The 15,238-nt window shown below is 43.3% G+C and overlaps 1 protein-coding gene across 2 annotated transcripts in view; it reads left to right on the top strand.

The window, feature by feature from the left end:
• Positions 1–15,238, top strand: part of GHITM (growth hormone inducible transmembrane protein) — a 77,344-nt gene that overhangs the window by 35,531 nt on the left and 26,575 nt on the right. For both annotated transcript variants that reach the window (XM_033943794.1, XM_033943793.1), the window contains exons 6-7: positions 8,352–8,460; positions 14,338–14,526. In XM_033943794.1, the coding sequence (XP_033799685.1) occupies positions 8,352–8,460; positions 14,338–14,526 (298 nt within the window). The remainder of the gene's footprint in view (positions 1–8,351; positions 8,461–14,337; positions 14,527–15,238) is intronic.

Here is a 15,238-nt window from a genome sequence, read left to right as displayed (position 1 = left end):
TCTTGCCAAGGAATGGCTCAGAAGATTGGAGACCCATTCTGGATCTTACACACATCAATGCAGCACTGAAAGTTCTGCGCTTTTGCATGGAAACAGTATGAATAGTGATAGCGGTGGAACCAGGGGAAATTTTGCGCCTCTCAATTTGATGGTAGCTTACCTGCACATTCCCATCTTTCCAGAACATAGAAAATTCCTAAGATTTCATGTCCTGGAGAACTATTACCAGTTCTTGGTTCTTACTTTGAGCTGGCGACATACCTGGATGACTAGCTGATCAGAGCTCCGTCATTTCCGGAAAGAGGACAAGCGGTGGAGCAAGTGGGTTGGATAGTGAATTTCCGAAAGAACCCAACTGGTTCCATCCCAATTCCTGGAATACCCAGGAGTCTCTTTTTTCAACACGGTAGAAGGTTGCATCTTTATCTTCCAGAGGCACCCAGACAGAAGCTTTGCATCCAGATAACAAACTTGTTGGCCAAACCAGCTCTGTCCACATAGCACTACCTCCTAGTGCTAGGCTCCATGGCAGCCATGATAGATGTGGTCCCTTGGGTGAAGGCTCATATGTGTCCTCTCCAAAATATGCTACTATCGCAGTGGTTACTTCAGTTGGACTCCCTACATGTCCCTCAGAATAGCTTAGTGAGTAACTGCGACAATGGATGCCAACCTGTTCGGCTGGGGGGACTCAATGCAACAGACACCTGATCTATGGGTGTTAGTCGGCTCCCCAAAAGAAGTGGTTGATCAACAGACTGGAACTTTGAGCCATTTGATTGGCATTGCTAAGAGAAGAGTCTGGAGGGACAAGTGATCTGAGTCTTCTCAGACAATGCTACTATGGTGGTGTATATCAATCACCAGGAAAGCACCAAGAGTGTGCAGCTGAGTCTGGAGGCCCACTTACTGTTCAGGAAGGTAGAGTTTCATCTTCAGGCTCTTTCAGTGGTGCATATAGTGAGTGGACAATGTCCAGACTGATTTTCCTCAGCAGACACTAGATCCAGGAGAATAGATGCTGTCTACAACAGCCTTCTAATTCATTGTATGTCATTGGGGTCATCCAACGTTCAATCTGATTGCAACCAGCAAGAAAGCAGATCAGTTCTTCAGTCAAAGATCCAAGCACGGAAGAGCAGGTCTGGATGCTCTGGTCCAGCTGTGACCAAAGAACAAGCTCTTGTATTGTTTACTCCATGGTCCATGATAGGCTGGATATTCCACAGGATTGCAAACCATTGGGGAAAAGTAATTCTTGTGGTTCCAGATGGCCATACAGACCATGGTATGCAGATCTAGTATGTCTTTAGAGGAGTACAAGTCTCAGACTGAGTTCAGCCAGAAATTTTCACAGGGGGCATTGGTCATAGAAGATCCAGATTGCATTGTTCTTACAGCATGACTCTTGAGCACATGACATTAGTGAGTGAGGGATACTCAGCGGTAGTCATTGCTACTCTGTTCAGAGCCAAAAAGCCTACATCGGACTTGGCTTATGCTAAGGCATGAAAAACATTTCAGCTCTGGTGCATTAAGGCGAACACAGAACTGTTCTACATAAGAACATAAACAGTGCCTCTGCTTGGTCAGATCTGAGGTCCATCATGCCTAGCAGCCGGCTCACGCAGTGGCCCATCAGGTCCAGGACCTGTGTAGTAGCCCCCTATCCACCCTTCTATCCACTTTTCTTCAGAAAATTGTCCAACCCCTTCTTGAACTCCAATACCGTACCTTGTCCTATCACTCCCTCTGGGAGCACGTCCAAGGTGTCCATCACCCGTTGGGTGAAGAAGAACTTCCTAGCATTGGTTCTGAATCTGTCCCCTTTCAATTTTTCCGAATGCCCTCTCATTCTTGTAGTTGTTGAAAGTTTGAAGAATCTGTCCCTCTCCACTTTCTCTATGCTCTTCGTGTTCTTGTAAGTCTATCATATCCCCACTAAGTCTCCGCTTCTCCAACGAAAAGAGCCCCAGTCTCTCCAATCTTTCAGCGTATGAAAGGTTTTCTGCTTCAATCTTGTTGGTATTGGCTTTCCACCAGGCTGGCCTTGACACAGGGGTCTTACAGTGACATCTCTCTTGTTCCAGGGCTTGAGAGCCTAAGGCTTCATTGGCATCTCATCTGGACATAAGATTCCTAAAGGGGGCATTGCGGCACAAGACCCTAGTAAAATACCCATTTCCATCATGGAACCTTAAATGGTTTTGCAAGACCTCAGTCAAGCTCCATATGAGCCGCTGAAGGAAGTGCCCTTGATAGATCCAACACTCAAGACAGTTTTTCTTGTGGCTATTACCTCAGTGTGAAGAGTTTCGGAGCTACAGGTTCTTTCCTGCAGAGAACCTTTTTTTCAAGATCACAGATTTGTGCACCATTCTGTCCATTTTGACAAAGGTTGTTGTGCTTTCTTTGTCAATCGAGGTCAGATTGCCAGCGTTCCTGTCCACAGGTTCTAAGGGGGACTGGATTTTGAAAAAGTTGGTTGTGAGGAGAGTGCTTCAAAAATATCCAAAGTTCACACTGACCATTATTTTGTGCTCACTAGTCACTCGACGTGGTGTGCCGGTTTTCAAGTCAGGAAAACCAGGAAAAAAACTCCACAATCCAGACAGAAACAGACAAACCACAGTGGAGAGATTTAGAAATGGTGGTGTGCAACTTATTCTTCAATCATGAAAACCTGATGTCGGAGAGAAGGCTTATGGGTCAGCCATGTGCAGTGGTTGCCCGCATCACTGCAACAAGTACCACTGAAGATTGGAAGGAGCAGCCCAACTGGATGGCCCTGAAGGAAGCGAGTTTGGCCCTGGAGCAAGCAAGTAGGGAGAGGAGGACATGATCTGGGAGAAAGTGGGGGGGGAGCGCATTGGGACGTGGGAGGGGCACAATTTTGGGACAAAGGCAGGAAGGGAGAAACAAATTTGGGACACAAAAGGAAGGGAAGGGGCATAAACTTGGGGCACAATGGAGGGAGGAAGGGGGCACTAACATGGGACATAGGAAGGAGGGAATAGAAAGGGAGAATTGTTGGGCATGAGTATGAGTGAGAGGGAAAGATGGTGCACTTGGTGAAAGGAAGAAAGGAAAATTGGGCATAGAGAGGGGAGTGAGGTAGAGATGCATGAGGAATAGAAGGGTGAGAGGGAGGAATGTTGGATATGGTGGTGGAGAGGGAACTGAGACAGATTGAAGGGAATGCAAGGGGGAGGAATGTTGGACATAGTGATGGAGGGAGAGATGTGGCTTGGTGCTGCAGAGGGGGGTGATAGGATGAAAAATGGGCATGGGGCTGATGGGCAGTGGTGAAAAATGCTGCACATGATCCAGGGGATGAGAGAAGGAGACATGTTGCCAATAGAACATAAGAATATAAGCATTGCCTCTGCCGAGTCAGACCATAGGTCCATCACGCCCAGCAATCCGCTCCTGCGGCGACCCTCCAGGTCAATGACCTGTAGTGATCTATTACTCATTATACCCCTGGATCCCCTTTCCCTTCAAGAACTCGTCCAATCCCTTTTTTGAAACCCAAAATCGTACTCTGCTCAACCACCTCCTCTGGAAGTGCATTCCAAGTGTCCACCACCCTCTGGGTGAAGAAGAACTTCCTAGCATTTGTTCTAAATCTATTTCCCCTCAATTTTTTTGAGTGCCCTCTAGTTTTTGTTGCCCCCGCCAGTCTGAAGAATCTGTCTCTCTCTACCTTCACCATACCCTTCATGATCTTATAAGTTTCTATCATTTCCCCTCTAAGTCTCCGCTTTTCCAGGGAAAAGAGCCCCAGCCTCTCCAGCCTCTCAGCATATGAGAGGTTTTCCATGCCCTTTATCATTTTTGTTGCTCTTTGGACCCTCTCGAGTACCTTTCTTTAGGTACGGCGACCAGTACTGGACGCAGTATTCCAGATGCGGTCGCACCATTGCCCTGTACAGCGGGAAGATAACTTCCTTGGTTCTGGTAGTGATACTTTTTTTGATAATGCCCAACATTCTGTTTGCCTCTTTTGAGGCCGCTGTGCATTGTGCTGCCGGTTTCATTGTTTTATCCACCAAAATCCCCAAGTCCTTTTCTAGGTTGCCTTTTCCCAATGTCATCCCCCCCATTGTGTAATTATACAACGGGTTCCCTTTCCCTATGTGCATAACTTTACATTTCTCCACATTGAAGTTCATCTGCCATTTATTTGTCCACTCCGTCAGTTTGTTCAGGTCCCTTTGGAGTTCTTTACACTCCTCAACAGATCTAACTGCACTGGAGAGTTTTGTGTCATCCGCAAATTTTACAACTTCACACTTTGTTCCTGTTTCCAAGTCATTAATAAATATGTTGAATAGCAGTGGTCCTAGCACTGACCCCTGTGGGACGCCACTTGTGACCCCTTTCCAGTCAGAATAGTGTCCCTTTATTCCTACCCTCTGTTTCCTGTTTGCCAGCCAGTTTCTGATCCATCTGTGTATTTCCCCTTCCACCCCGTGGTTCCACAGTTTCTTTAGAAGGCGCTCATGAGGTACCTTGTCGAAGGCTTTCTGGAAGTCCAGGTATACTATGTCTATGGGGTCACCTTTATCCAAATGTTCGCTTATCCCCTCGAAGAAGTGCAGCAGGTTTGTTTGGCAAGATCTTCCAGTACAGAAACCATGCTGGCTTGTTCTCATCAGCTTATTTTTTTCTATGTGCTCACTGATACTGTCCTTGATTAATGATTCGGCCATCTTTCCCGGAACTGAGGTTAAGCTGACCGGTCTATAATTCCCCGGGTCGCCTCTGGATCCCTTCTTGAAGATAGGTGTAACATTCGCTATCCTCTAGTCTTCTGGTATTACCCCTGTTTTCAGGGATAGGTTGCAAATCTGCTGCAATAACTCCGCTATTTCGTCTCTAAGTTCTTTTAGTATTCTTGGGTGAATTCCGTCCGGGCCCGGAGATTTGTCAGTTTTCAGCCTATCTATCTGTTTGAGTACGTCTTCGAGGCTTACCTCCATGCACGATAATTTTTCCTCTTGATCCCCCTTGAAGAATATTTCTGGTTCCGGAACCTTGGATGTGTCCTCTTTCGTGAAGACGGACGAGAAGAATGCGTTTAATCTGTCTGCCACTTCCTTTTCCTCCTTTACCACTCCTTTCCTATCTCCCTCATCTAGGGGTCCCACCTCCTCCCTCGCCGGCTGTTTCCCTTTCACATATCGAAAGAAAGTTTTAAAGTTCCGTGCCTCCTTTGCAAGTCTCTCTTCATACTCTTTCTTTGCTATTCTGACCACTCGGTGACATTCTTTTTGGTGCTTCCTGTGCTTTTTCCAATTTTCCTCAGTTTAATCCTTTTTCCACGTCCTGAAGGATTTTTTCTTATCTCCTACCACCTTCTTAACTTCTTTTGTTAACCATGCTGGGTCTTTTGCTTGATTATTTCTGCCCCCTTTTCTAAATCTGGGTATATACCGGTTTTGCGCCTCGTTCACCATGTCCTTGAATAAGGTCCAGGCTTGCTCCACCGTCTGTGCCCTTCTGGAGCTGTTCTTGAGTTTTCTCTTTACCATGTGTCTCATGGCATTATAGTTCCCTTTCTTGAAGTTGAATGTTGTTACAGTGGTTCTCCTCCCCTTTGGCATACTTAGTTCCACTTTGAATTGGATCGTGTTGTGGTCACTGTTCCCTAAAGGTCCCGCTACTTCCACTTTTTGGGCAGGTCCTCTCAGCCCGTTGAGAATTAAATCCAGCATAGCTGTCCCTCTCGTTGGTTCCTTGACGAGCTGTTCCAAGTAGCAGTCCCCTACAGCCTCTAGGAACTCTAGTTCCTTTGAACAATTGGCAACTCCATGGCTCCAGTCTATCCCTGGATAGTTGAAATCTCCCATCACTATGGTGTTTGCGTTTTTACATTCTCGCCTCAACTCGGCTCTCAGTTCTTCATCTATTGTTTCTGTTTGCCCGGGCGGGCGGTAGTACAGCCCCATCTTTATCTCGGTTCCCTTTCTTCCTGGTATTTTAACCCATATTGATGGGATGGAGAGGAGAGGAAGAAAAGTTGGACTCATGGAGGGACAGAGAGATATGATTGGGGAAAAATGAGGTCCAGAGGAGAGAAAGCGTGCAGGAGGCAGAAAGAAAAATATTGGATGCACAGTCAGAAGGAAGTGCAACCAGAGACTCATGAAATCACCAGACAACAAAGGTAGGAAAAATGATTTTATTTTCAATTTAGTGATTGAAATCTCTCAGTTTTGAGAATTTATATCTGCTTTGTGTTTTTTTGTTGTTAAAAAAAAAAGTTATGGTTACCTTATGTATTAAGATTATATTGTCTGTATATGAAAAATGAATGGAAGAAATTGCTTTACAATTACTGTAGTACTATTATTATGGGGGTGGGGTCTGGGGCAGAGCTTGGGCGGGGTTACTCAGCTTGAAGAAGTTGAGAAACATACGTAGGAGCCCTCACGTTTGATCAGCTGTTTACTGCTGATTCCAGTTTTTATCCAGTTATCCATCAGGTTTTTTGGTTTTTTTTGTATTAACACACTGAGGAAAAGAAGTATTTCTTCGAAACATGGACCATGTTGGGTCTGGGTTCATCAATCCTTTTGGATACAAACTGTTTTATGATTATTTTTTAATAACTTTTTTCATTAAAGTCTTGGTATCTTGTACATCATCACTGCAGTTTTTTCCTTTGTCTTCATAATATTGCTAATGAGATTAACTTGTTAGTAAATAGGACCCCTTGCATTAAATGGGACCTGCAGTAAATAATGTATATTAATACATAAGGTAGCGCTTCTTATTAAATTAAATCCTAACTGATGTTTAGATACGATGTCTAAAATACACCTTGATTCTCCTTATTGCTACCTTTTTAATAAAGAACTCAGCCCTACAAGTCAACCTTTCATATTTTTTTTTAAACCTTTGTAGCTGGAAACAGAGAAATCCTTGGTGTGGGCTGGAAGAATTGAGTAGACTGGATGAGCCTGTTGATCTTTGTGCTATCTTCTACTGTATTGCAGTGTATAATATTTGAATTTCAATGATAACATGTTTACAGATTTTTAGTTAAGGAATTTGATGGGCTTCCCATGGGATAGTATAGATGGCAATTTTCCTATAGTATTGCAATTCCATAATTCTTCAGTGTCCATCATACTACAGTTTAAACAAGACTAAAAAAGGTGCAAGCTGTAGGTAGGTATTCTGGTTTATCCTTTGCCTTTCCCTTCATGTGCAAAAGGTTTCCTTGTACCTGTTGTTTTTGTTTGTTTGGGGTTTTTTATTTATTTTTATTTTTTTTTGCGGTGGGGGGGTAATTAAAAGCCTGTAATTATCCATATTAAAATATTGACCTTTAGATACGGTGCTTATAGAAAGTCTACACCCCCTTGTTTTTTTCATATTTTGTGAAGTTGGTATATCTGATTTGTGCACATTTAAATGTTGTTTTTTTTCTTGCCCTCATCCACACCTTTCTGGGGACATGTCTTTTGTGGAGACAAAGCATACACCCTCGTAGAAAACTGAAGTGCAGCAGTTGAATAAGCGTCTTCCACAGCCCCTTTCTCATGACTAATCTCTTCTACCCCATCACAAGTCAACACTTTGTAGAAACATCTTTACTATCATTTACTGCTGTGAAACCTGAGCATGTGCCAGGTACTGGCATCGGAGGCAGTTCATTAAAGCTATGGTTGGTTGAGGTGTGCTGGAGAAAGTTCAATGTTTCTTCAGACATCTGTGATGGGTGGGGTTGGGGATCTCTGCTAACTCAAGTATTTTAATAGTTGAGTTAGGGTGGAAGCATGGGGGGGAGTGTAGTAAATTTTAGTGACGGGTTCAACCAAAATTTTGGGTCTAGCTACCCATCACCTGACTTGTGCCTTTTTGCAATGTCCTGCAGTTTGATAACTCATGGTGGGATTTTTAGATTTGAAATGCCCTACTCAGCCCCTGGAAGTCAATAGGGATTGATGAATTTGCCCTGTTATGTGAATAAATAATTTTGACACAGGTAGTTTTAATCGCGTGATGTAACCATTCAAAAGCACACAACAGAGCTTAAAGTATTTAAGACTACTATAGGAGTACAAGAAGAGTAGTGCTTGTGTGGGCTAAGTGATTCTTTTCTACTTCATTTTCTAAGAAATAAATATTATACGTAATTTAAATTTAGCTGTTGTGAGGTGGGACATATGAATAGATGGAAAAACTGTTGCCTATTTCAGTGTTATAAATCAACAAAAGGTTATCCTTTTTGTAAGCAGATGTAAATTTCCTCTAACCACTGTAGCTTATGCTACATGATTTCTTTTTCCTATTCAGTTTCATTGATTCCTCTATCATCTTGTGTTTTTGACTTATAGGCCATAGGTGCAACTTTTGCAGCAATGATTGGAGCTGGAATATTGGTTAGGTCGATACCATATGATCAAAGTCCCATTCCCAAACACCTTGCTTGGATATTACATGCAGGTATGTCTGGGGTGTATTTTAATATGAATTGTTCTTATTTAGAACATTTATTTTACATATTTACAATTTTTTTTTTCTACAGTGCATTTGGAATAATTGGGGTTTGAAGATTTATATTTCAGGTTTCATGCTTGAGCATTTACTCTTTATTTTTTTATGAGAGGATTGGATAATTTTGAATGGCCTGTGATGACTTTATTTTGGGAGGGTTCTTTAAGTTGTTTTAAGAGTATGTAGCTACAGGTACTTCTTTGAAAAGCAGTTTAATTAAAGGGCTTATTAGGAATTCAGGATAGGTGGTGGTAATATGTATGTGTGTGTGTAATTTATTTATTTTCTTCTGGTATACCAGTGCAGTGTTCTCCCCAGAAATTTTTTTCAGCCGGGTGGCATGAAAAAGTCGCCGGGCGGGACAGGGAAATTTGGTGGTTAGAATAGGGACATTAAATCCAGTGGCGTACCTAGTATATATGACAGCCAGTGCTAATCATTTTTAACAACCCTCTCCTCTATATAAAAAAGTTATTTTTTAGTAATAATCCATGAGTCACACAACAAGGGTACACCTAGGACAAGGCAGCATCTTAAACACTGCAGTGAGCACTAGAACACCAACACACACACTGTAAAACTAAACAAACCAGATCCTTCACAATCAATTGATCCTGTACAGTCAATGCTAACATAAAACCATGTCCTTTTCATACGCACAGATACACCCTTTCCCAATATGGAATAATCACAAACTAAAAATAAAAATATGTAGACAAAAGTTAAACTGAACCACCAAGAAACCAGAATCTGCCACCACAGAAACAGTGACACTTGTCCCCTAATACTGTGCAAAATATAAAGACAGTAAATGTAAATTTGAAAAAACTGATACATAACAATCACCACTTTATAAATTAACAAATAAAAATAAAAACATTAAATTGAAGATAAGAATAAACCATTTTATTGGGCTAATCAATTTTTCAATTAACTTTCAGAGGCCACAGCCTCCTTCTTCAGGTCAATATAGTATACTGCTGTTACATTATACTGTCCTGACCTGAGAAAGGGGGTTTTGGTCTCTAAAGTTAGTAAAAAATGTATTAAAATAAGTCCAGTAAAAAGATTACCTTATTTTCTGTTTATAAAAGTTTTATCAATACAACTACAATACTATTTTATTCTAAAGCAACAAAAAATCTTTTTTCTATCTTTCGTCGTTTCTGCTTTAATCATCTTGTCTTCATTCTTTTCTTTCTAACCAGCATCTGTCCTCTCTCTATCTTCCATGCAGCATCAGCCCTTTCCATCCACTGTCTGCCCTCTCCCTGTTCCATATGGTATCTTCCCTCTTTCTATGCTCCTTCCATAAACTGTCTACCCTGTGCCCCGTCTCTCCTTTGTACATGATTGATTTCAGCTCTGCCAGCTCTCCATTTTTCTCTCTCTGTCACCACCTCCTCTGGCATCTCTCTTCTCCTTTCTTTCCTTCCCACCCCACGGGCTGGCATCTGTCTCCTTCCCTTCCCTGATTCCCTGGCATCTCTCTCCTTTTCTTCAATCTCTCCCTCCCTCTCCATGCCCTGGCATCTCCTTTCATTTCTTCCTTCTCCCTTTCTTTCTCCCTCCAGTTGTGTGCAGCAATTCTCTCCACCCTCTGCTCCCTTTCCTCCTTCTGTCACTCCTCCCCGGTCATGAACTTCTTCGGGCGGCAGCAGCAGCATTCACAATTTGCTGCTGTTGCCGGCTTCGTGCCTTCTCTGTTGGATTCTACCTTCATGGAAACAGGAATTAGGCAGGACTCGGCAGAGAGGAAGGCCTGAAGCTGGCAACAGCAGCAAATTGTAAACACTGCCCAAAGAAGTTAATGACGCTAGGTCTTGGAGCAACCAGGGCAGCCCACTTCTCCCCCCTACTCCGCTGACCCTCCTATCTCTCCCTTCCATGCGAACCCTACCATGAGATGACCAACAAACCTCCCTCCAGGAGCATTGGCAGCTGCAGCAATCTAAACAGTTATAGCTATAATACCAAGAAAATTGCTTCATTAATCAAAAATAATAGCAAATTTTAAGAAAAATGGAGCTTTGTAATCAATGACTTTGAGGGACCCCAGGAAGGGCTTTCAAATTTTTTATAAATTATTTTCTGATCAAGTACAATCAAATTCATGGGGAAAACTTCAATTCAGTTTTTCCAACTTTAGATTTTTCTGAACAGCCTTTGAAAGCAGACATGGAAGATTGGCTCAGCCTTCTGGACAGGACAATGTGATGGTGACACTTCTCACTCACCGTTTGTCCTTTTGTGGGAGGAAGGCACAGCTGTGAAAAGGAGGAGCAGGAAAAAGGGAGTGGGGGGCTCTGAAAATGACAATGAATTAAAAGCAAATTCTGTAGTGACAGTAAAGGAGAGGTAAAAGACTGCTCAGTTTGGCTCTTCTGAGCTGCCAAAAAAAAAAAAACAACCCAGCTGAAATAACTACCAAGAAAACAGCAGTATTAGCAAGGGGGCTTGCAAGAATTTCCATTAAGATGGCAATTTGTTAGTGCACTTTTTAAACAAATTATTTATAGCAGTACAGCCGCTCTGCTCACACTTTTATTTTGAAATTCAGCTGGTTATAAGTAATAAAAACCCCATATACACCCCAAACAACCCCACAGGGCCTGATACCTTCTCACTCTGGCCACTTTCTACCCCCACTCTCGTGCTTCCCGTGCACCTGCCTTGTAGAAGTGATTGAGCACGCCGGTCTCACCAAAGTCCAGTTTATTGCAGTGCGGCGACTCCAGGGCGGCTGTCACACTCTCGCACACCTCCCGCAGGCACTGCAGCGCCACTGCTGGGCTCGCCTCATTGATTGCATAAGGCCACCATCGTCCTCCTGCTGCTACTGCCTGCGCCAGTAAAGTGCTGGCTGTGGTAACCACATCCGATGGCCCCTCACTGCACCACTACATAAAAACTAAGGAGCGATGTAGAGAAGTGCTGCCGGGTCCTGCCTTCGCGGAAACAGAAAGTAGGCAGGACCCGGCAGCAAGAGCAGCAAATTGTAAGTTTCCCGCCTTAGCCCCTAGCGAACTCATGTTCTAGGGTTCTGACGTGTGTGTGCCGGTTTCCCTTCTCTTCCCCCCTCCCCGCCCCGGACATAACTTCCGGTTTCAGAGAGAAGGGAAGGGAAGCCGGCATGCGCATGTTGAGAGCCCTGAAGCAAGCGTTCGCTACGGGCTAAGGCGGGAGACAGGTTAGTGAAACATTTGCTCTTCTTGCTGCCGGGTCCTGCCTACTTTCTGTTTCCGCGAAGGCAGGACCCGGCAGCATTTCCCCCAATAGAGCCCCGTAGCATAAGCTCACTACGGGCTGAAATCTCCAAGCCGTTTTTTTTTTGTTTGTTTGTTTGTTTTTAAATGTTCAGCAGCGGCGGCAACAGCAGATGATAGCCGGGCGCTTGTCTAAATTAGCTGGGCGGACCGCCCAGCTAAAAGGCCCTAGGGAGAACACTGCCAGTGTCCAGCCAAGAAAGTAATGGAGACAGAATGGTGGAGCTTTGAAACTTGTTAGTATTCACTGCCTCCAGTATATGGTTGTAGTTTAGAGTGGTGCAGCAGGATTTTTTTTATTATTCTGGTTGTGTAAATTGAAATCTGTGGCCCTTGGATTTCAGCTTTTGGCTCTTGGGTATCTATTCATAGACCTTACCCTTAATGAGTCTGGGAGAAGCCCGGTAGCAGAACTGAGGCCTCAGTCTGTCTTGTGGAAGACAGGAAAATACTATGGGGCCTAGGTCTGGGTTGGTAAGTCAGGACTCTCTTTGGTCCCCTCCATGCTTTGAAGTTTTTGTTGTGTTTTTTATTTTTTTTGGGGGGGGTTTAAAGCAGAAGTGCTATTTTGGTTTGTGTGTTGCATGGATAAAATTCTGCTATTCAAAAAAAAAATACAAATGCTGACTTCATTGAGGAGCTCGGTGTGCTTTGGGGAGGTCTTGAGGAATCCTTTCCTTTGCAGAGGGAGGCATTTGGAGAAGTCATGGGAAGATCTCTTGATTGTGGCTGAGGCCAAGGGAAGCACTTATTTTACACCGAATAAGTGCTGGTACTACAGTTTACATGTTCCATAGCCTGATATCTGGCAATAAGAGGCAACAGTATTTGAGAGAACTACTGCATTAGCATTTCTGGTTCCTTTCAAATGGGAAGGGAGTGGGGCAGTTAGCTATGGAGGATGATGCATTTTAGGAATGAGGGGATACTTTATAGCCACAAGGGATCATGGCTGGCAGAACTCCTCTTCCTTTTCTTACTGGCAGGAATGGCGGTCATATTGAATTATCTGTGTATCTCTTGTAAGAATGAGCAGGGAAGAAGGCTGTGAATACTGTAGGACTGTTAGGGCACTTACAACCAATTATAAAAGCTCAGCAGAGTTTCTTATTTCATGAGCAGAACATCATAAAACTACCCCTCTGCTCTTCAGTGTGCCCAGCCCCAGATCAGCTGAGGGATGCGCTTGCATTAAACTTAATTTGTCACCTTTGCTTATCTCTCCATTTTAACAGCAAAACCCTGGTAGAGTTTTAAAGACTATCTTTTACAATTCTTATAAGGCATCTGAATTTCTACCAAAGATAATTACTCGGATCCAGGTGACTGAGGACATACTGCTTAGGGTTTTTTTTTCCTTAAAATACATAAGTGTTCATTTGAGAAATCTTCTTCCATACCTAAAACTGTAAAAGGGCTCTAGCTTACTATCTATGACAGCTGAATTCATAGTCTATGCAACAGCTCGTCTTCAGTCCCAACAGACTTGGCTTCCTGTGGCTTAGGTCGACTTTAGCCAAATAGGTAGCATAACTGTATTCATTTCTGTTACTAAGACTAGTATTCCTCTAGCTTAAAAAGTTAAGTCTTATTAAATCAGAGCCACCTCAGCTACAGTAGCACCTTGAGATGTTCACTGGACAATATGAGCAGCTATGTGGACTTTTCATCCTATTGTAATTTCTCACTACTACTTTGGCCAGCCAGAGTATGGGGCAGTGCATTTGATCATGCTGTCCCATCCAACCTCTCTCTCGCTTAAAGCAATTCTCACATTCTTATCTGTAATGGTGAAATTTAACCTAGAATACTGATCAAACCTGAGTTTGGGAGTTGCCCACTCATGTACTTTTTCTATCAATAAGCATAAGTCATGGTACATGGGTTTGTGCCTCTGGGGCTTGATGAAAGCTATTCCGTCAGTAGTTTCACTACCAGCAAGGCCTCCCAAGGTTGAAAGGTTTTAGTAGAGATATCAAGACTAACAATGGGTAGTGTTGGAGGCGGAGGATCGCATTTGATGTGACATTGAATTTATACTGTGCAGAAGAAAGGCCTGGCAATCTAGAACTGTATTCTGCCATGAAAACCTGATTATAATCATCAAGTTGCTAGGACTCAAACACGAGTCATTGACACCTAATAAGCAGAACTGAGTTGGTATTCTTTAGGTGTTGATATAGAAAGCAGGATTGATCAAGCTCAGTCACTGCAGCCTCCCTAAAAGTTGCACTTATTGAGCCATGGTTCTGACTGAGAGCCTATGGAGAACTTTGTGCATGGGAAAGGTGTACATACTCGAAACTTCCCACTTAGTTCTAAGCTGTTGGAAGGTTGATTGCCCTTCATTCACCTACTTGTGCCTTAATAAATCCTGCTGGCTACCAAATTTAGGTTAATTGCTGGCTATTGTGGTGGACATCATGTTCTTTTAATGCTCTTATATTTACAATACAAAATGTTATATTTCACAAACCACCATTTAAGTCTCTTATGAGGATCACAAAAGATTTAAATGAGACATTCCTAAATATATAAGTGGTGTTCTTTTTCTCTCTAGGTGTCCTGGGTGCAGTTGTTGCTCCATTGACTTTGTTGGGTGGTCCATTGCTTGTTCGAGCTGCATGGTATACAACCGGAATTGTAGCTGGCCTCTCCACCGTGGCCGTGTGTGCACCAAGTGAAAAATTTCTCAATATGGGAGCACCTCTGGGAGTAGGATTGGGTCTTGTTTTTGTCTCTTCTATTGGTAAGTGTCTTAAAAAATATATATAGCGACTACTATGTTGAAATGGACTAAAACGGTATGACTTTTTTTTTTGTCTCTCAGAATACTCATTGCTGGGAACAGAGAAACTGCAGTTTTGGAAATGGTTGCAGGCTAAGGTTATATCTGTGAACTACAGTGGTACCTCGGTTTACAAGTGCACCGGTTTGCGAGTGTTTTGCAAGACGAGCAAAACATTTGCAAAATCGGTGCCTCGGAAACCGAGCATGGCTCTATTTAGAGCGCCCCCCCCTGCATTCCGGCACCCCCCCCCCTCGCCGCTTCTTACCCTCATCTGGGCACCCCGAAGATCGGCCTCCTCGTCTGCTGGGCCTTGAGCATCTGCGCATGCTCAAGGCTTGCGAGTTCACGTTCAGATTTGAAAATGGTGGCGGGCACAATCTGTGATTATTATATCAAGTTTGAAAACCTACCACCCAGACTTTTACAGAGAGAACCACTATTACCCCCTCCCCCCCCCCCTCCAAAAGAAAAAAAGTCCCACTGATTTTTAAATGGGAAAAGCAGTTCTGTTTCTGGGAAATGGGAAAAACAGTTTTGTTGATTAGGTTAAACAAACATAGCAGTTTGGAAGGATAATTCTCTATCCTCACCCTTCAGCTTAGTTACACAAATACATGGCCTTTCCCCACTGGTTAATACCATTATAGAATTACTGTTTTGAGGCTTTAGA

Source organism: Geotrypetes seraphini, chromosome 4 (genome assembly GCF_902459505.1).
Source record: "Geotrypetes seraphini chromosome 4, aGeoSer1.1, whole genome shotgun sequence".
Classification (NCBI taxonomy): Eukaryota; Metazoa; Chordata; class Amphibia; order Gymnophiona; family Dermophiidae; genus Geotrypetes; species Geotrypetes seraphini.
Note: the sequence above shows the minus strand (reverse complement) of the source record. Positions and strands in the feature narration are given on the sequence as shown.